The 21,995-nt window shown below is 44.1% G+C and overlaps 1 protein-coding gene across 18 annotated transcripts in view; it reads left to right on the top strand.

Moving 5' to 3' along the window:
* Nucleotides 1–21,995, top strand: part of GPAT3 (glycerol-3-phosphate acyltransferase 3) — an 88,166-nt gene that overhangs the window by 59,595 nt on the left and 6,576 nt on the right. For 12 of the 18 annotated variants that reach the window (XM_084973678.1, XM_003129347.6, XM_084973674.1 and 9 more), the window contains exons 4-8: nt 1,279–1,549; nt 10,597–10,671; nt 11,335–11,424; nt 15,201–15,294; nt 20,394–20,509. In XM_084973678.1, coding sequence (XP_084829804.1) covers nt 1,279–1,549; nt 10,597–10,671; nt 11,335–11,424; nt 15,201–15,294; nt 20,394–20,509 — 646 coding nt within the window. The remainder of the gene's footprint in view (nt 1–1,278; nt 1,550–10,596; nt 10,672–11,334; nt 11,425–15,200; nt 15,295–20,393; nt 20,510–21,995) is intronic. The other 6 variants (XM_084973682.1, XM_084973684.1, XM_084973686.1 and 3 more) reach the window with 1 other exon arrangement.

The following is a 21,995-nucleotide window of genomic DNA, read 5'->3' as shown; positions in this document are numbered from 1 at the left end:
TTTTCAATTTACAGAACTTATGCTACTTTTAAAAAATCTTTGAATTATTTTCTTTATGGAAAGTACAATAACAGTTTAAAGGGGAAAATCTAATCCTGCTGCCCAGGGATAACCACTTAATGTTTCTGTCTTGACATTTTTACTACTAGATCCTGATTTTTTTTCACTTAATATTATAGAGTTTATCAGTGGATGTGCTATATCTCATTGTCTAGGTCAATTATAATGGAAAATGCTGCAGTGAACACTCTTGCCTACATATCTGATTATTTTCTTAAGAGAGATTCCCAGAATTAGAGTTACCAAATCATCAGCAAAACTATATTTAGTCTTTTCATGCCAAACAGATTTTGACAAAGTTGCTGCTAGTTCCGCACTGATAAAAATAGAGCATGAGAACACCTGTATTGTTTCTGACTTTGAACTTTATCATTAAACAAACATGTTACTGATTTCATCAGGTAAATAGGCCAGTCTTTGTCTAAGTCACATTTCTTTGATTAGTAAAAAGACTTTGATATATTTATTAGCTATTTATGATGTTTCTATGATTCATTCATGAACTTTGCCTGCATATTTGCTGGAGCCTTTTTTTTCTTTTTAAATAATTTTTATGTATTAAAAATATCAACCTTTTGCCATTTTTCTTGCTTCTTGGTTTTAGAGTTTTCCTGTGGGGAAGACATAAGTCTTTGTTTCTATATGAGGTTCCTAAACCTGGGGAGAGATTATTTCTGTAAGTTCTTTTGCTAACGGTGTGTAGAGAGAAAAATGCAAAAGCCAGAGGTTGCTGAGAGCCAGATTCCTCTGTAATGAACTGAAATCATTGGGTAGAAGCCATTTCATGCAGACCCAATGATTTTATCTCTTTTCCCACTGCTTGTCTTTTATTTCTGAAATTTGTTTCATGTTACCCATTAAACGTATTTTTTTTTTTTTTTGTCTTTTTAGGGCCACACCCTGCAGCATATGGAGGTTCCCAGGCTAGGGGTCCAATCAGAACTGTAGCCACCAGCCTACACCACAGCCACAGCAATGTGGGGCCCGAGCCGAGTCTTCGACTTGCACCACAGCTCATGGATCCTTAACCCACTGAGCGAGGCCAGGCATCGAACCCAGGTCCTCATGGATCCTAGTCGGGTTCGTTAACTGCTGAGGCACAACGAGAACTCCCCAATAAATGTGTTTGCTTGTCTTCTGCACAGTTGAGATAGCCTCGTTGATCAGTTGTTCTTCCGTCCTATGGCGTTTTCTCATGTCCTGATGCTTTCTTTTAAGGTATTATCCAAAGAGATGAGTCACCCATGGAAAAAGGGCTGTCTGGTCTTCGAGGAAGGGACTTTGAGCTGTCTGACGTGTTTTATTTCTCCAAGAAGGGATTGGAAGCCATCGTGGAAGACGAAGTGACCCAGAGGTTCTCCTCAGAGGAGCTGGTGTCATGGAACCTCCTCACGAGGACCAACGTCAACTTCCATTATGTCAGCCTGCGGCTCACCGCCGTGTGGGTGCTGGGCGTCCTGCTGCGCTACTGTGTCCTCCTGCCTCTCAGGTGCGGCTCCTGCCCGTCACGTGATGGTATCGCTGGGTCGGCTTTTTAAACTTTTTTAAATTTTTTAGCCTTTTAGGGCCGTACCCCCGGCATATGGAGGTTCCCAGGCTAGGGGTCCAATCGGAGCTGCCTATACCGCAGCTCACAGCAACACCAGATCCTTAACCCATGGAGCAAGTCCAGGGATCGAACCTGCAACCTCATGGCTCCTAGTCAGATTCATTTCCACTGCGCCACGACGAGAACTCCTAAATTTTTTTAAAAATTGAAGTGTAGTTGATTGACAACATTGTGTTCATTCCAGGTATACGGCAAAGTGAGCAGCTTTTTAAAAAAAATCATGTATGTAGTGACCGCATGAGACTATTAATAGCACTGATGTCACCCCTTTCCACCTAGCAAACACCACTAAACGTGACCCTCACAAAAAAGGAATTCAGTATTGGGTTAAGGCTCATTGGGTTAAGAACTGACATAGTCTCCGTGAGAATGCGTGTTTGATTCCCAGCCTTGCTCCGTGGGTTAAGGATCCAGCCTTGCCTCAAGCTGTGACATAGGATTTGGTGTTGCTGTGGTCATGGCGTGGGCTGGCAGCTGCAGCTCCCATTTGACCCCTAGCAGGGCAACTCTCCTATGGTGTAGGTGTGGCCCTAAAAGAAAACAACAACAACAAATTATTAAATATCTATTCTTTCACGTTTTCCCCAAATGCACATGTTTATTCAGAATTCAGTACATATCGGTCTTGATCCCTGTTGTGTTTGTAGTCATGGAAAATTGAAGAATGGATAGAAAAGAGAAAGTAGAAAGAAGAGCGTTTCATCCAAACTGTGACTGGACTGCTACTCTTTGTTGGTGTCTAGTGATTTGTGGCTGCTCAGGAAGAGAAAACATGGGCGAGAGCTCTTCAGAAGAGTGGATTTGTTCCACGCAATTCCATCATGATCACTCCCTTTGCGTAGAAAAGGAACCCCTTTTGGTTCTAAATTTGTGTGCCTCCTGCGTAGAAAAGGAACCCCTTTTGGTTCTAAATTTGTGTGCCTCCTGATGAGGACATAGCCTCAAAGCCTGGTCTCCTGGAACCTCAGCATGAAACGTGAGTGAAAGAGGTGACCCCAGGCAGCGAGGTGAAGTGGTTAAGGTCGGTGTGCCAATCACAATGTTACTGATAACAGTCTTGCTTCATTTCCTTGGACGTGGCTTTGGTGTCCTCTCAATAAAGCTTTCCAGAGAGGTGTTACTAGCCCGCTAAAATTAGCACATGAGTTGAAATCTCTGTACCATCCCTAGGGTGGCCTATCCTTGCCTCATTCAGATTTATTACAAGGGGAGAGATTACTTAAGTGTAGGCAAAGGCGCATTTCTAAGGAGCACTGTCTGTTTTCTTGTGCTCATATTGCCAGTGTATAGATACTGGGGTGTAGTAGGTCTTCGGGGAATTATTTCAGCTGTGATAACGAAGTGAAATTCAGATACACTTTTGCTTCGTCGTTAAGCCAGTATTCCCAAAGTGGGGTTCATGTACTCTGGGGATGCACAAGATTATCTGCTGGTGGGTAAGAAGGAAACATTTCAGCTTTTTTTTTTTGCCTTTTAGGACCATACCCACGACATATGGAGGTTCCCAGTCTAGGGGTCCAATCGGAGCTGTAGCTGCCGGCCTATGTCAGAGCCACAGCAACACCAGATCCCAGACCCGACTGTGCAGCCTGTACCACAGCTCACAGCAACGCCAGATCCTTAACCCACTGAGCAAGGCCAAGGGTGGAACCCACATCCTCATGGTTCCTAGTCGGATTTGTTTCCGCTGCTCCACTACAGGAACTCCTCAGCTTTTATTCCTTAGACACTTCTAGTCTCTTAGTGCTTCCATTGATTTTGTTTTTATTCTTATTAAGAAATAAAACTTGAGTACTGTTGAGTGTATAGACGAGCTCTTACACCCTCACTTGGTTCATGGGTCAGGGCTGTATCCAAGGCAACCTGTGGAAAGACTGAGGACTTCATAGCCCAGACTACTTGAGATGCCCTCATGTGTTGGTTAGCTTTCACTTGCTAGGTGCCCAGCAAGTGATGATATGATTCTATTATCTAGTTTAAATTAATGCTTACAGGAGTTCCCATCGTGGCTCAGTGGTTAACAAATCTGACTGGGAACCATGAGGTTTTGGGTTCGAACTCTAGCCTTGCTCAGTGCGTTAAGGATCCGGTGTTGCTGTGAGCTGTGGTGTAGGTAGCAGACGCAGCTTGGATTCCGAATTGCTGTGACTCTGGCGTTGCTGTGGCTGTGGTGTAGGCTTGAGGCTACAGCTCCAATTAGACCCCTAGCCTTGGAATCTCCGTATGCCGAGGGAGTGGCCCTAGAAAAGGCAAAAAGACAAAAATAAATAAATAAATAAAAATAAATAAAGATCAAAATAAAAAAATAAATTAATGCTTACAAAATAGATACTGACATAAAAGATTCTTGCAAAGAAACCATGGATTTAGGATAATCCAGTAATGTCAGCACCCAAAAACAAGAAGAAAATGGCAGAATTGAGGCTCCCACTCTTAGTACAGACTTTTTATTTGAAAGAATTGCTTTGTAAATGCTTTTTATTTTTTATTTTTTGTCTTTTTGCCATTTCTAGGGCCGCTCCTGGGGCATATGGAGGTTCCCAGGCTAGGGGTGTAATCGGAGCTGTAGCCTCAAGCCTACACCACAGCCACAGCAATGTGGGATTCAAGCTGCATCTGCGACCTACACCACAGCTCACGGCAACGCCGGATCCTTAACCCACTGAGCAAGGCCAGGGATTGAACCCTCAATTTCGTGGTTCCTAGTTGGATTTTTTAACCACTGAGCCATGAAGGGAACTCCTGTAAATGCTTTTTAAAAGAAGCAGCTGATATAAAGGGAATATTTAAAGAAAAGATTGTGCTAAAATTGGTTGTATTGATGGTTCTGTGCCTCTGTGAATATCCCAGAAATCGTAAAATTGCACACTTTAAGTGGATGAATTGTATTTCAGTAAGGCTCTTAAGCAAAATAGATTGTAGCAGAAAACTTGTGTCATTTATGAGAATTCTTCTGTTGGCTCACTGAAACTGGAAAACGGAATTTTCTGGCCTGTTAATTTAGCAAATAAAACATTTTCGTAGTTTTGAACCTAATTATTAAACATGTTAAACTGTATAACCTGAAAGTTCCTAAATGGCCTAATGGTTAAGGATCTAGTGTTGTCACTTCTGTGGCTCTTGTTTGATCCCTGGCCTAGGAACTCCCACATGCTGTGGGTATGACCAAAAATGAATAAATAAAATAAAACATATAACCTCTTCTGATTTAAGGTATAGGAACAAGTGCTTCTCAATAGGGCAAGATGACATTATTTTATTTATTTATTATTTTTTTGTCTTTTGTCTTTTTTAGGGCTATACCCATGGCATATGGAGGTTCCCAGGCTGGGGTCTAATTGGAGTTACAGCTGCCAGCCTACACCACAGCCACAGGAACTGGGGATCCGAGGTGTGTCTGTGACCTACACCACAGCCCATGGCAATACCAGATCTTTAACCCACTGAGCGAGGCCAGGGGTCAAAACCACAACCCAGTGGTTCCTAGTCGGATTCATTTCCACTGTGCGACAACAGAAACTCCAATGTGACATTATTTTAAAACTCTTGCATAATTGTTTTATTACTCAATGAATTTATTATATTTATAGTTGTACAATGATCATCACAATCCAATTTTATAGGATTTCCATCCCACAACCCCAACGCATCTCCCCACCCCCCAAACTGTCTCCTTTGGCAACCATAAGTTTTTCAAAGTCTGTGAGTCAGTATCTATCTGTTCTGCAAAGAAGTTCATTGTATCCTTTTTTCAGATTCCACATATCAGTGAAAGCCTTTGATGTTGGTGTCTCATTGTCTGACTGACTTCACTTAACATGATGATTTCTAGGTCCTTCCGTGTTGCTAAAAGTGCTGGTATTTCGTTCCTTTTAATGACTGAATAATATTCCATTGTGTATATGTACCACATCTTCTTGATCCGCTCCTCTGTCAATGGACATTTAGGTGGTTTCTCTGTCTTGACTATTGAAAATAGTGCTGCAATGAATATCAGAATACATGTGTCTTTTTGAGTCATGGTTTTCTCTGGATAGATGCCCAGGAGTAGGATTGCTGGATCAAATGGGAATTCTATTTTTGCTTTCTGAGGAATCTCCATACTGTTTTCCACAGTGATTGCACCAATTTACAATTTCACCAACAGTGTACTAGGGTTCCTTTTTCTGCACACCCTCTCCAGCACTTATTGTTTGTAGACTTTTGGATGATGGCCATTCTGGCTGGTGTTCGGTGGTAGCTCATTGTGGTTTTGATTTGCATGTCTCTACTAATGAGTGATGTTGAACATCTTTTCATGTGTTTTTTGGCCATCTGTATGTCTTCTTTGGAGAACTGTCTGTTTAGATCTTCTGCCCATTTTTGGATGGGGTTGTTTGTTTTTTTTGGTATGGAGCTGCAGGTGTTTATAAATTTTGGAGATGAATCCCTTGTCCGTTGATTCACTTGCAAAGATTTTCTCCCATTCTGTGGGTTGTCTTTTTGTGTTGTTTAGGGTTTCCTTTGCTGTGCAGTTTGATTAGGTCCCATTTGTTTATTCTTGTTTTTACTGTCATTACTGTAAAAGGTGGATCTGAGAAGATGTTGCTGTCGTTTATGTCAGAGAGGGTTTGGCCTGTGTTTTCCTCTAAGAGTTTTGTAGTGTCTGGTCTTATATCTAGGTCTTTAATCCATTTTGAGTTTATTTTTGTGTATGGTGTTAGGGAGTGTTCTAATTTCATTCTTTTCCATGTGGCTGTCCAGTTTTCCCAGTACCACCTATTGAACAGGCTGTCTTTTCTCCATTGTACAGTCTTGCCTCCTTTGTCATAGATGAGTTGGCTGTGGGTGCGTGGGTTTAATTCTGGGCATTCTATCCTGTTCAACTGATCTATATGTCTGTCTTTGTGCCAGTACCATATGGTTTTGATGATTGTTGCTTTGTAGTATAGTCTAAAGTCAGGGAGCCTGATTCCTCCAGCTCCGTTTTTCTTTTTCAGGATGTCTTTGGCTATTCTGGGTCTTTTGTGCTTCCAAACAAACTTTAAAATATTTTGTTCGAGTTCTGTGAAAAATGTCCTTGGTAATTTGATAGGGATTGCATTGAATCTGTAGATAGCTTTGGGTGGTATAGTCATTTTGATAATATTGCCTCTTCCAATCCAAGAGCATGTATGTCTTTCCTTCTATTTGTGTCATCTTTGATTTCTTTCATCAGTGTCGTATAGTTTTCAGAGTACAGGTCTTTTGTCTCTTTAGGTAGGTTTACTCCTAGGCATTTTATTCTTTTGGATGCGATGGTAAACGGGATTGCTTCCCTAATTTCTCTTTCTGATCTTTCATTGTTAGTATATAGAAATGCCGTCAATTTCTGTGTATTAATTTTGTATCCTGCGACTTTGCCGAATTCATGGATCAGCTCTAACAGTTTTCTGGTAGAGTCTTTAGGGTTCTCTAGATATAGTATCATGTCATCTGCAAATAGTGATAGTTTTAGTTCTCCATTTCCAATTTGATTCCTTTTATTTCTTTTACTTCTCTGATTGCTGTGGCTAGGACTTCCAAAACTATGCTGACTAGTAGTGGCGAGAGCAGACATCCTTGTCTTGTTCCTGATCTCAGCGGGAATTCTTTCAGCTTTTCACCATTGAGAATGATGTTAGCTGTGGGTTTCTCACATATGGCCTTTATTATGTTGAGGTAGGTTCCCTCTATGCCCATTTTCTGAAAGGTTTTTTATCAGAAATGGGTGTTGGATTTTGTCAAAGGCTTTTTCTGAGTCTATTGAGAGGATCGTATGGTTTTTATTCTTCAGTTTGTGAATGTGGTGTGTCACACTGATGGATTTGCGGATATTGAAGAATCATTGCATCCCTGGGATAAATCCCACTTGATCGTGATGTACAATCCTTTTAATGTATTGTTGGATTCAGTTTGCTAGGATTTTGTTGAGGATTTTTGCATCTGTGTTCATCAGTGAAATTGGTCTGTAGTTTTCTTTTTTTGTGGTATCTTTGTCTTGTTTTGGTATCAGGGTGATGGTGGCCTCATAGAATGAGTTTGGGAGTGTCCCTTCCTCTGCAATTTTTTGGAATAGTTTCAGAAGGAGAGGTGTTAGCTCGTCTCTAAATGTTTGATAGAATTCACCTGTGAAGCCATCTGGTCCTGGCCTTTTGTTTTTTGGAAGTTTTTTAATCACAGTTGCAATTTCAGTACTTGTGATTGGTCTGTTCATCTTTTCTATTTCATCTTGATTTAGTCTTGGCAGATTGTACTTTTCTAAGAATTTGTCCATTTCTTCTAGGTTTTCCATTTTTTTGGTGTATAGTTGCATATATAGTAGTCTCTTATGATCCTTTGTATTTCTGGGATGTCTGTTGTTACTTCTCCTTTTTCATTTCTAATTTTATTGATTTGAGTCCTCTCATTCTATGAGGCCACCATCACCCTGATACCAAATCCAAACTTTGGCATAATTGTTGAATGAGATTACATTGTCATTTAGTTGTTGCATTAGTGACTGATATGGAAATATGACATCTAAGGCCCGTAATTGGACCAGAATCGGACCTTCAAATTTCTGTGTCAAAAGATGTTAATCTGAGACTTTAGCAACATTTAATACCTTAGGGTATTTATAAGGAAGCCCAATTTATTTGGAATGAATTAAAATCTCAGCTTTTTCTTTTTGAGCGATTTTACTTACATTCCTAAAAGTGACTTTTCTTTTTGAAGTGATGGGTATGGACATTAAAAACACTTTTCAAAAATGAGACAGTGTCTGTGGAGATTAGGCATATTATCCGTCACCATGTTTACTAACTTCTGAGCTATCTAGAACCACGCAGCGACACCACAGTTAAATTTTTGTGGAAGGATTCCTACATGGCAGTTTAATTTGGTGTTCTTACTACAAAAGAGCCTTTAAGTGAAACTTTCTTGCCATTTGCTATAAACTTTAAATTTCTTTGAGAAAAATTTGAATTCCATCTGTTTACCTTGTTATTAAAAAAACCCAGGAAAACAGGAGTTCCCTTTGTGGCACAGTGGGTTAAGGATCCAGCGTTGTTACTGCTGTGGCTCAGATCACTGCTGTAGTGTGGGTTCAATCCCTGGGCCTGGAACTTCTACGTACATCAGGCATGGGGAAAAAAAAACAACAGAAAAATAAATTGTTTTGAGACCTTTGTGAGATATTTTCTTTTGGGAGTTCCTGTTGTGGCTCAGGGAGTTAAGTATCCATGAGGACGTAGGTTCCATCTCTGGCCTTGCTCAGTGGGTTAAGGATCTGGCTTTGCAGGAAGCTGAGTCACAGATGCGGCTCCGATCTGGTGTTGCTGTGGCTGTGGTGTAGGCCTGTAGCTGCAGCTCCATTTTGATCCCTAGCCTGCAAACTTACGTATGCCTTGGGTGCAGCCCTAAAAAAAAGACCAAAAAGAAAAATCATAAGAAAGATATTTTTCTTGGAGTTCCCATGGTGGCACAGTGGTTAACGAATCCGACTAGGAACCATGAGGCTGCAGGTTTGATCCCTGGCCTTGCTCAGTGGGTTAATGATCCGGTGTTGCTGTGAGCTGTGGTGTAGGCTGCAGACACGGCTCGGATCATGCGTTGCTGTGGCTCTGGCATAGGCCGGCGGCTATAGCTCTGATTTGACCCCTGGCCTGGGAACCTCCATATGCCAAGGGAGCGGCCCTGGAAAAGGTGAAAAGGCAAATAGACCAAAAAAAAAAAAAAAAAGATATTTTTCTTTTACAGTCATACCATACCATGCCAAAACATCCTGAGCAAAATAAGTTAACTACTTTCAGCCTGAAATGACTCCTTTATACAACATAAAACTCTTTTCTTATACAAGAAGTTAATATATGTGTATTTAAATTTTTTAAAAATGACGTCATACTTTATACATTATCTTGGAACTTACTCTGATTTTTTTTCCCTTCTCAAAATATACCAAGAGCAAATCTTCTATGTCAGAACCTATAGCTTTGCCAGTTCTTTTAATGGCTTCATCATATCCCACAGCATGGATGCTGCTGAATCAGACTCCACTGCTTGCTGCTTACAGATATCAGTACTCACAAGGGGTAGAAAAGAAGGCTACCGTTCATCACAGTGCCGGCCGTCTGGGGAGATGTGGGCTCAGCATCCCCAAAGAGCCACCCCTGGAGATTCTGTTTGGCCATGACAGGTTTAAAGGGAACCGGAAGTAACCTCAGTTAATCATTGTCCCCCGCTGTGTGCAGGCTTGTCGCCTCCTGGTGACTCCCTCTAGACCTTACTTTGTTCACACGGTTTGGTCTACACAGTTTGTTCAGGAGGTTGCTGAGGGGAAGCTGGGAGGAGAGCCGCTCGCCTGTTAGTTACGGATTCTTCGTTTCCACTGCTTTGATCTACAGAAAGAACTGACAGGTTAGGCAGGGTGCTTCGTGACTGAAAGAGCCGAGAGCTGTGTTTGGTGGAGATGAGTAGAGCACGGTGGTGCCTGGTAGAGGTTAGTTACAGTGTGCCTTTGCCCATATGACAGGGAAGGGGCTTCCTGCTGAGGGCAGTTTCCGGCAAAGAGCTGCTTCTGGGGATGCGCCGCCTTCCCTCGGCTCTTCAACTACAGATTTTTTGACTTATTTTTTATTTTGTTTTATTTTATTTTTTATTTTTTTGCTTTTTAGGGCCTTACCCGCAGCATATGGAGGTTCCCAGGCTAGGGGTCCAATCGGAGCTACAGCTGCCAGCCTACACCACAGCCACAGCCACGCCAGATCCGAGCCGCATCTGTGACCTACACCACAGCTCACAGCAGTGCTGATCCTTAACTCACTGAGTGAGGCCAGGGATCGAACCCACATCCTCATGCATACTAGTCGGATTCGTTAACCTCTGAGCCATGATGGGAACTGCAGCTGTTCAGCTATAGCTTTTTCATTACCTTTGCTTTTCTTTTCCAGGGTTACCTTGGCTTTCATTGGGATCAGTTTATTGGTTATCGGAACCACCCTGGTTGGACAGTTGCCGGACAACAGGTGAAGTGTTTCCTTCCTCACTTTATTTAGAATTGTCCCTTTTCTTAGCTGTGTCCACAAAGAAAACATTTATTTGATCTGTTTGTACTATATCTATGGCCTCAGCACACACATTAAAATGCTGCTGAGGAGTTTCCTGGTGGCCTAGTAGGTTGAGGATCTGGTGTTGTCACTGCTGTGGCTCGTGTTGCTGCTGTGGCGCAGGTTCAATCCCTGGCCCGGGAACTTTCACATGCCGCAGGCCAGAAAAGAAAAAGCGAAGTGTTGGTCACTTCCTCTTCGTAGTTGTACTTGGTTTCCCATCGTATGTTCATGTCAATTGAAAGAAGTTGCTTTTCCAAGGGGAAATGTCCCTTGGACTGAGAAATGACGGGTGGACTGAGGGGCTCGAGGAAAGCAAGAAGATCTTAGAGTCTGATCAAGCTTGTAAGGGCGAGACGAGCTTGTCTTTGTCAGGAATTTGTCATGATAGTCCGTCAGGTAGGGTGGGAGCTATTTTCCATTAGGTGTTGTCCTAAATGAATGCCTCAGCGAGACTAAGAAGTGAGCTGTGCTCGTTGTTGAGAAAACAGCGCACTGCTGTGAAGGGGCACGTTGCAGCCTTTATTGTGTTGTCCTTGGGAGCCCAGAACTGCGCAATGAAAGGTTTTCTCTCTTCTTCAGCCTCAAAAGCCGGCTGAGTGAACTGGTCCACCTGACTTGCTGCCGGATCTGTGTCCGGGCCCTCTCTGGTACCATTCGTTACCATAACAAGTGAGTGTCTCCGGTACCATTCGTTACCATAACAAGTGAGTGTCTGCCGGCTTCCTGCGGGCCCTTCCCTGGGTGACTGTGTCCGGGCCCTTCCCTGGGTGACTGTGTCCGGGCCCTCTCTGGTACCATTCGTTACCATAACAAGTGAGTGTCTTGGTACCATTCGTTACCATAACAAGTGAGTGTCTGCTGGCTTCCTGCGGGCCCTTCCCTGGGTGACTGTGTCCGGGCCCTCTCTGGTACCATTCGTTACCATAACAAGTGAGTGTCTGCCGGCTTCCTGCGGGCCCTTCCCTGGGTGACTGTGTCCGGGCCCTCTCCGGTACCATTCGTTACCATAACAAGTGAGTGTCTTGGTACCATTCGTTACCATAACAAGTGAGTGTCTTGGTACCATTCGTTACCATAACAAGTGAGTGTCTTGGTACCATTCGTTACCATAACAAGTGAGTGTCTTGGTACCATTCGTTACCATAACAAGTGAGTGTCTTGGTACCATTCGTTACCATAACAAGTGAGTGTCTTGGTACCATTCGTTACCATAACAAGTGAGTGTCTTCTGGCTTCCTGCGGGCCCTTCCCTGGGTGACTGTGTCCGGGCCCTCTCCGGTACCATTCGTTACCATAACAAGTGAGTGTCTGCCGGCTTCCTGCGGGCCCTTCCCTGGGTGACTGTGTCCGGGCCCTCTCCGGTACCATTCGTTACCATAACAAGTGAGTGTCTTGGTACCATTCGTTACCATAACAAGTGAGTGTCTTGGTACCATTCGTTACCATAACAAGTGAGTGTCTGCCGGCTTCCTGCGGGCCCTTCCCTGGGTGACTGTGTCCAGGCCCTCCCTGGGTGACTGTGTCCGGGCCCTCTCCGGTACCATTCGTTATCATAACAAGTGAGTGTCTGCCGGCTTCCTGCGGGCCCTTCCCTGGGTGACTGTGTCCGGGCCCTCTCTGGTACCATTCGTTATCATAACAAGTGAGTGTCTGCTGGCTTCCTGCGGGCCCTTCCCTGGGTGACTCAGGTGGTTGACAGTAGTGGGTGGGAAGAAGCAGGTGAGGTGAGAGGACGGCAGTGTGTCCTTCCTACCACTTAGAGTGGCCTGGACGGAGCAGTGCGCACACACGCTTCTCCAAAGCAGTCCGCCTGCAGGAATGCCCACTGTGGCTCAGTGGGTTAAGAACCTGACATAGTATCTGTGAGGACACAGGCTTGATCCGTGGCCTTGCTCAGTGGGTTAAGGATCCCACATTGCCGCAAGCTGTGGTATAGGTCGCAGACGCGGCTCCGATCCCGCATTGCTATGGCTGTGGTGTAGGCTGGCAGCTGCAGCTCCGATTTGACCCCTAGCCTGAGAACTTCCATATGCTGCAGGTGTGGCCCTAAAAAGAAGAAGAAAAGCAACCCACATGCAGAAGGGACACACTAATGAACATGTAATGACCCTAATAATTGGGCCTTTATGGTGTGCAGGCCAGGCCTTTGCTTCTCATCCCTGTGAGAAGGTGCCTTTATCCTGGTTTCCAGGTGAAAAGGTGGAAGCTCTGGGATGGGTTGTTGAGGGTCATGGGGCAGAAAATGGCAGAGTCGGGTTTTGAACTGATTTGATAAAATGTATGTATTTATTTATTTGTTGTTGTGTTTTGTTTTTTAGGCAAGAGATACATTTATTAAGATAGGATGCTTGTGAGAGATGCAGGCGAGCAGACAAGGAGGCTCTGCTAAAATTTTTTTTAAATGGTGAAAGTTGACAAGCCTGTAGAATGGTGGGAGGAGGCCTGGACCTGGAGTCCCAGCCCTGCCACTTCTGAAATCCCATAACTGAGTCTTAACAACCCAGCATTCTGCTTGCCTCATCCCTAATCAGAGAGGATAAAGGTAGCTCAGTGAACTTATTAGTTCAGTGAAAATTACTTTTCTCTGAACTCCATTTTATTTTTTTATATTTAAAATCATTATTTTAAAAGTTCTAGGACAAATGTCTCGCCTATGCTATAGCCACAGCTACGCCAGATCGGAGCCATGTCTGTGACCTATACCACAGCTCACAGCAATGCCAGATCCTTAACCCACTGAGCGAGGTCAGGGATCGAACCTGCGTCCCCATGGATACTAGTCAGATTCGTTTCTCCTTAGCCATGGTGGGAACTCCTGGATATTTTTTAGAAGTTACTTTCCACGGAGGGTTATGACAACATGCTAGCTCTATTCCTCAGGTTGTACAGTTCATCCTTGAGCCTGTCTTACACCCAGTGTTTGGGCTATGAGTTTTGGGGTGAGGAGTAGAATAAAGTGGTTTGGTAAAAAGTGTGATCAGGGAGGAGGCTCTCGTTGTGGGTTAAGGATCTGGTGTTGCTGCAGCTGTGGTGTAGGTTGAAGCCATGGCTTGGATTCGGTCCCTGGCCCGGGATCTTCCCTATGTCAGAGCGTGGCCATTTAAAAAAATTGTGATCACTACAGAAAAACTGCTTTAATCACCCAGACAGGAGTGCACAACTTATTATAGAATTGCTTCTAATTTTAAGGAAGACATGCTGAAGTTGTTGTGTATCTGGTCCCCTTTCTTCTCTGTACAGGTTTAAATAAAACTCCTGTGTCTCATTCGTGTCCAATACGCTGTGAACTTTTAGACAGAGGTGGGGCAAACTACGGGCCTGTAGGCCAAATGTGGCCCACCATCTAGTTTTTGTAAATAAAGTTTTATTGGAACACAGCCATGGTTATTCACTTATGTATTAGCTGTGGCTGCCTTTGTGCCAAAACAGCAGAGTCCAGGAGTTTTGATAGGGATTGGCTGGCTTGCAAAGCCTGAAGTATTTACTCTTCGGCCTGTGATAGGAAGAGTTTACCAACCTCTGCTTTAGGGGAAAGGAGGGAGGAAGCTGTAGTAAATTTACTCTGTAAAGTTCACTCTGAAAGTGATGCTTATAAAGACTGAAATAACAGGAACATACTTATGATAAAGTAAATAAACCTTATGGAAGTTCCTGCTGTGGTGCGGTGTGTTAAAAATCCAACTATAGCAGCTCAGGTTGCTTCGGAGGTGCGGGTTCAGTCCCTGGCCCAGCCCAGCAGGTTAAAGGATCTGGCATTTATGCAGCTGTGGCTTGGGTCCCAGCTGTGGCTTGGACTCAATACCTAGCCCCGAGAACTTCCATGGGTGTGGCCATTAAAAAAAAAAAGGTAAAACTTACATATCACGTTTATTCAAGTTGTAGAATCTTTATAATTCAGCCTAATATTTTAAGATTATCTTTTCATCCTAAAAGACAATATGAGGGAGTTCCTGTTATGGCTCAGTGGGTAAAGAAACTGACTCATATCCATGAGGATTTGGGTTTGATCCTTGGCCTCACTCAGTGGGTAAAGGATCCGGCTTTGCTGCATGCTGAGGCACAAGTCACAAATGTGGCTCTGATCTGGGTTGCTGTGGCTGTGGTGTAGGCCTGTAGCTACAGCTCCGTTTCAGTCTCTAGCCTGGGAACTTGCATGTGCTTCTGGTGAGGCCCTAAAAAGACACACACAAAAATAGCAGATAATGTGATTATTATAGAAAAATAATATAAATGTATGTAAAGGGGAAATCAGGGGCCCCTTCTGTACTCTTACCCCACTCCAATAATACTGCCTAGAGACCTTTTTAAGGTTGGCCTGGATACTTTGAAACTTTATTTTTTTGTGTGTACTTTTAAAAACAAAATAGCATGAATTTCTACATGCTGTTCTATAAAATAGTGGCCATTTTTCAAGGTTTAGTATTAACCATCATTTGTAATTGCAGGCAGTACAGACCCCAGAAGGGAGGCATCTGTGTTGCCAATCATACCTCCCCAATAGACGTTTTGATCTTGACAACGGATGGATGCTACGCTATGGTAAGGACAGCTCATTGATACATCAAGTTAGTTGCAATGCTTTGTGGATTGTTCAAACTTTTAGTTTGTTTTGCCACAGCCTAGAAAGTTAGTTTTATATTAGAAAGTGACTGGGTTAGGGGTTCCCGTTGCAGCTCCGTGAAAGCCAATCTGACTAGTGTTCATGAGGATGCGGGTTTGATCGTTCAGTGGGTTAAGGATCCCTCGTTGCTATGGCTGTGGTGTAGGCCGGCAGCTGCAGCTCTGATTCAGCCCCTAGCCTGGGAACTTCCGTATGCCACAGGTGGGGCCCTATAAAGCAAAAAAATAAATAAATAGATACATGGAAAGAAAGTGACTGGATTAAACCACTGTAGCTGTGTAAGTTAGGTAATATATTTACATGAGGAATATTTAGTGCGAGAAAAAGAAAGAAAATTGTCATGATGTTTACGGAGTTAAGAAATTAACTTAGTGAAATGCAGACCTGTTTGACCAAGTTGATGCCATCTTGTTTCTAAAATCCCTGCCATGGCGTTCCCGTCGTGGTGCAGTGGTTAAGGAATCTGACTAGGAACCATGAGGTTGCAGGTTGGATCCCTGGTCTTGCTCAGTGGGTTAAGGATCCGGCGTTGCTGTGGCCGTGGTGTAGGTCAGCGGCTACAGCTCTGATTCGACCCCTATCCTGGGAACCTCCATATGCCGTGGGAGCGGCCCTAGAAAAGGCAAAAGTAAATAAATAAATAAAATAAAATCCCTGCCATGTTTAATAACACTTTGAGACGTTCAAGTCTTCCTGCTTTGAGCTGTACAAATCCCTCATCAGCCAATTAGTTTTGTCTTCCTTCAGGGAGCTGTATGCAGTTAAAAAAACAAAACCTGGCTCTTTAATGACCGTCAAGCAGAAAAGGCAAATATTTATGCCACATTGCCTTTCTCATTTCTTGCCTACAGCCCCCAAATAAAAGAAAATAAAACCCCTCAGCAAACCACAAAGCCGACAGTAAAATCAAACACTTCAGAAGACCTTTTTTTTTTTTTTTTTTTTTTTTTTTTGTCTTTTTGCCATTTTCTTGGGCCACTCTCCCGGCATATGGAGGTTCCCAGGCTAGGGGTCGAATCCGAGCTGTAGCCGCCAACCTACACCACGGCCACAGCAACGCGGGATCTGAGCCGCATCTGCGACCTACACCACAGCTCACGGCAATGCAGGATGCTTAAGCCACTGAGCAAGACCAGGGATCGAACCGGCAACCTCATGGTTCCTAGTCAGATTCATTAACCACTGAGCCATGATGGGAACTCCCAGAAGACCTTTTGGTGGCATTTCTGGCTTTTTTTTTTCCTCCAACTTGAAGCAGCTTTTCTCTCCCCCTGAAGAACTTGTCAAGATTTCCTTCCTCTCTTTTGCATGTGTGTTAGGTAGACTTTGGCGACCCCTAAAGCTGTCCTTCCTGCATGGCGGTAATGCACGCCCCGCGCCGGCGTGTGGAAGAGAGTGGGGGGCGAGGGCTCCTGGGCATCTTCTTTCCCTACCGCATCGTCATGGCTTGGCCTTCAGAGAGAACAGAGGGGTTTTATTTCACTTGTCCGCTCCAGTGACTGATAAGTCCTGGTCTGACGTGCTTTTCTGGGAAGACATTGAAGGGAGCTTTTGAAAATTTATTTATTTATGTGATATTGAGGAATAGTGGATATTCCATTTATGGTTATTATAAAATATTGGCTCTGTTTCCTGGGTTGCACAATAAATCCTTGTAGCTTATTTTATTTTGTTGGTAGTGGTTTTACCTCCTGGTCTCCTGCTCCTACTGACAGTCACCCTCGGGTGCGCGTTTCTGGGGAGGCCTTTGAAGGGAGCACTGTGGATTTAAGCCTCTGCTGCAGTAGCAGAGTGGGGAGCGTAGTTGACTGTCTGCGGGTTACATAGTCACTGAGGGAGGTTTGAAGACCTTTGTGAAAACTCCTAACTTATGGCCAGGCATTTAATCTAAGATATAAATTCAGTTATCTAACTCTTGGGCAACCACATTTTAATATTGTGAAATATCTCTAAATTGTGGGGCTCTTTCTGAATCTAAGGAAGCTTTTACCACCTCTCTGAAAAGACTTACGGGAATTGATCGCTCTTAACCTTTTTGTGCATGTGTGTGTGTGTTTGCCATTTCTAGGGCCGCTCCCGCGGCATGTGGAGGTTCCCAGGCTAGGGGTCGAATGGGAGCTGTAGCCGCCGGCCAACGCCAGAGCCACAGCAACGCGGGATCCCAGCTGAGTCTGCCACCTACACCACAGCTCACGGCAGCGCCGGATCGTTAACCCGCTGAGCAAGGCCAGGGATGGAACCCGCAACCTCATGGTTCCTAGGCGGATTCGTTAACCACTGCGCCACGACGGGAACTCCAGTCAGCTAGATTTAAATCAGGGGCCATAGAGGGCGGAAGTGGGAGTAACTGTCCAGCTGAGCTGTAGAGGTCACATTTGTCCCCTTTTGGCTAAACATAAACTATGTATCTGAAGAACATTCAATATCTCTTCTTAGTGGCTTTTTTTCCTCCTAAGACCTCTACTTTATTTATTTATTTATTTTTGTCTTTTTGCCAATTCTAGGGCCGCTCCCTCGGCATATGGAGGTTCCCAGGCTAGGGGTGTAGCTCGAATCGGAGCTGTAGCCACCAGCCTACGCCAGAGCCACAGCAACGCTGGATCTGAGCCGAGTCTGCAACCTACACCACAGCTCACGGCAATGCCGGATCGTTAACCCACTGAGCAAGGGCAGGGACCGAACCCGCAACCTCATGGTTTCTAGTCGGATTCGTTAACCACTGCGCCACGACGGGAACTCCTACTTTATTTTTTTTAATTTGGAAATATTTTCTAATTTACGGGGAAATTGTAATAATGTTACCTAAGGACGTCCACATGCCCTTTAGCCACATCACCTATTGGTAACATTTGCCCCATTTGCTTTATCATTTGCATTCTCGTATGCTGTGTTCTCTCTCTACATAAAAAATGTGTGTCAAATGTTTATATTTCATATGGATGTATAGTACTAATACAGTATTGGAAATCTGAGTCTGTAACAATTCGTTCAGATCATCGAGGTTTTTCTTACTTCCCCAGGCTGTATTTGAAACGCCCCCTCTTCCTGGAGAATACCCTGTTTCGCAACTTTGTCAACATGCTTCCTCATTTTCTCAATCCTGTAACGCATCTAAAATCCTATAATGCTTCAGAATGCTTCATCCCAGAGTTCCCATCATAGCTCAGTGGAAACGAATCTGACTAGTCCCCATGAGGACACAGGTTCAATCCCTGGCCTCGTTCAGTGGGCTGCGGATCCGGCATTGCCATGGGCTGTGGTGTAGGCCACAGTTGCAGCTTGCATCTGGCATTGCTGTAGCTGTGGAGTATGCCAGCTGCTGCTGCTGTGATTGGACCCCTAGCCTGGGAATGTCCATGTGTCACCAGTGCAGCTCGAGAAAGACAAAAAAAAAAAAAAAAAAAAAAAAGATTGTTTCATCTGTTGTACTACACACAAAAAAAAATGTTGTCAAAAAGAATTCAGGGTATTTTACAGTCCTTCTTGGTACCTGACCTGGGATGGAGGAGCTGTGGTCTAATACTGTCTCAGTAAATTTTCTTGGATTTTTCTTTCCTCCTTCAGTGTTGTTGTTTTGTTCATTTAAGTTCGCTTTTAGTTTGCTAGTCTCATGCTTGGTGGCTTATTTTTTGAATTTGTAAAAGGACATTAACATTCTTCTGTTGTCAAAATTAAACAAAAAAGCTGTATTCATTGAAGTATCACTCCTCCCATGTTCATCCTGCCCCATTCCCTCCTATCCTCGTGGGTTTCCAGCCTCACTGGTTTGGGTTATTTTTTCTTTTTCTAGAAATATGTATGTGTATATTTCCCTTTCTAACTCAGAAGGTAGTGCTGCTATATTTGCTGTTGTGCAATTTGCTTAACAGTATCTCCCGAAAGATGACTTAACCTTGTCTCCTGGATTTCACCCCTTATCGGCCATAGAGATCAACCTTGTTCTTTTCCTCGCTGCATAGTACGCGGTCCATTGTGCACCGTCGTGTGTTCATCTAAGTTCCTACATTTGAACATTCAGATATTTTCCATTATCCCACAGTTAGAAATCATGCTGCAATTAAAATCTTATGGGAGTTCCCTTGTGGCACAGTGGGTTAAGGATCTGGTGGTGTCACTACAGTGGCTCAGGTTGCTGCTGTGGCGTGGGTTTGATCCCTGCCCTGGGAACTTCCACATGCTGTGGGCATGGCCAAAAGCAAACAAAGGAAAAAATCTTTTGTAGGGAGTTCCCGTTGTGACTGAGTGGTTAACAAATCCGACTAGGAACTGTGAGGTTGCAGGTTTGATCCCTGGCCTTGCTCAGTGGGTTAAGGATCTCTCTTTGCCGAGAGCTGTGGTGTAGGTCGCAGATGCGGCTCAGATCCCATGTTGCTGTGGCTGTGGCGTAGGCCGGCGGCTGCAGCTTCAATTAGACCCCTAGCCTGGGAACCTCCGTATGCCTCGGGAGTGGCCCAAGAAATGGCAAAAAGACAAAAACAAAAACCTTTTGCATATATGTTTTCATTTTGTTGGAAGTGTATCTTCGGGGTAAATTTCTATAAGTGGAATTGAATTGAAGGGTCAATGTGTATGTAATTGGATAAATGTTGCCGGTTTTCTTTCTGTGGGTGTTTTAAACTCCTCATCCGAAGCCAGGTATTAGAGGGCCTATTTCCCACAGCCTGGGCTCAGAGTGCATTGTCAGGCTTTTGAATCTTTGTCAGTCTGATGGATCTGAAAGCATATCTCGGTCTAATTTTAATTTCCATTTCCCTTACCTTGACCAAGTCAAAGGACTTCTACTTTTTAAAGTGAGAGTAAAGCTATGTAACCACCTATCTCCCAATTCAGAGGTGCTTCTAAAGAACATGTGCTTGTATTGGCCACTTGTGTCCTTTGAATAGATGAAGAACCATGGTCAGTAGAGGAGGAAGAACACTCTTTTCTCTGAGTGGGACATAGGAACTTTTTTTTTTTTTAATGGTTTTCTTTGGAAGCTATGCCTTTACATTTTCCCCTTTTCTCGTGGTCTTTGTAGGTTGGCCAGGTTCACGGTGGCTTGATGGGAATTATTCAGAGAGCTATGGTCAAGGCTTGTCCACATGTCTGGTTCGAACGTTCAGAAATGAAAGACCGACACCTGGTTACTAAGAGGTAAGCAGTGGCATACTCGATATCTCTTGGGACTTAAAATCTTTTGTCTCAGCCTTCCTACCAAGGAGAGCAAAGCAGTACTGAGGTTTAAGACTAAAATGGGGAGTTCTTGCTGTGGCTCAGCGGGTTAAGAACCTGACTAGTATCCATAGGATGCAGGTTTCATCCCTGGCCTCGCTCAGTGGGTTAAGGATCTGGCATTGCCGTGAGCTGTGGTGTAGGTTGCAAATGTGGCTCGGATCCCACACTGCTGTGGCTGTGGTGTAGGCCAACAGCTGTAGCTGTGATTAAGACCCCTAGCCTGGGAACCTCCATATGCCGCAGGTTCGGCCCTAAAATGAAAAAACAAACAAACAAACAAACAAAAAACGAAAACATCTGGAGCTCTATTTGTGATTGGCCTTTTCCGATGAATCACTGTCTTTAAAAAGTTGGATTTTAAAAAGTTTTACTTCTGTAGTCATAGCAGGGTGCATGATGAGATGAGAAGGCTCATTCTTTACATTGCTGTGACTTAAGTCACCGAAGTTTTTAAAGTTAAAAATTACTACCTTGAAGGTTAAATCATTGGTAACTGTTGGCTGAATAAACAGATGATTAATTACGTGTTTGCTGAATGACCATCATCACTTAAACTGATCTAGAGACAGACAGAGCCAATGCTCCGTGTGGAGCAGCAGAAGGAACTTCTGGGATGTGGGGAAGGCATAAGCTTCCAGGAACCTTCGTTTGGAAATGGCTTTTTGCCCGAGGCCTTTAATTGAAGGCAGTCTGGTCGTCGCTTCTGTAAAGATGAAGGTGGGCCAAGCTTTTAAGAGTGAAATGAAAGTGCTGCTGAAATGTGTTCAAGGTTAGAAAGCCATGCTCCCTCTCAAGATTGATTGGTGATTACTCTGGCCGGTGTAATCCCCTCTCAGCTCTACCAGCTGCCAGTGAGCAGTTGGGAGTGTCGGGCTGGCTGCAAGGAGGACACGACCTCGGCCTGGAAGACCTCCAGGCTCAGCTTTACGGTGCACGTTTCAGAGGAAAGCTCAGCCTGACTCACGTAAGAAGCCGTCTTGTGCTGAACGGCATAAGGCCGACGGGTCCAGCAACCCGTATTCCCGAGTTTCAGATGAGGAAGTAAAAGTACCAGGAGACAGGCACATGGTTCGTGCCACAGGGCCCAGAGTTCATTTCACATACCTGCTTCATCATCTTCTTTTTTTTCTGTCTTTTGCCTTTCGTCTTTTTTTAGGGCTGCTCCCTCGGCATACGGAGGTTCCCAGGCTAGGGGTCTAATCGGAGCTGTAGCCGCCGGCCTACACCACAGCCACAGCAATGCTGGATCCTTAACCCACTGAGGGAGCCCAGGGATGGAACCCCCAACCTCATGGTTCCCAGTCAGATTTGTTTCCACTGCACCACAACGGGAACTCCCTGCTTCATCTTTTTTTTTAAGTGTAGGCAGCAGGCACTGAAAATCACTCACTTTGAGATGCGAGAA

This window comes from Sus scrofa, chromosome 8 (assembly GCF_054392235.1).
Source record: "Sus scrofa isolate SSC_HxYL_T2T_F1_AM1 chromosome 8, Sscrofa_HxYL_maternal_Yorkshire_Landrace_v2.0, whole genome shotgun sequence".
Lineage (NCBI taxonomy): Eukaryota > Metazoa > Chordata > Mammalia > Artiodactyla > Suidae > Sus > Sus scrofa.
The sequence above is the reverse complement of the archived record's forward strand: the minus strand, read 5'-3'. Positions and strand labels throughout refer to the sequence as shown.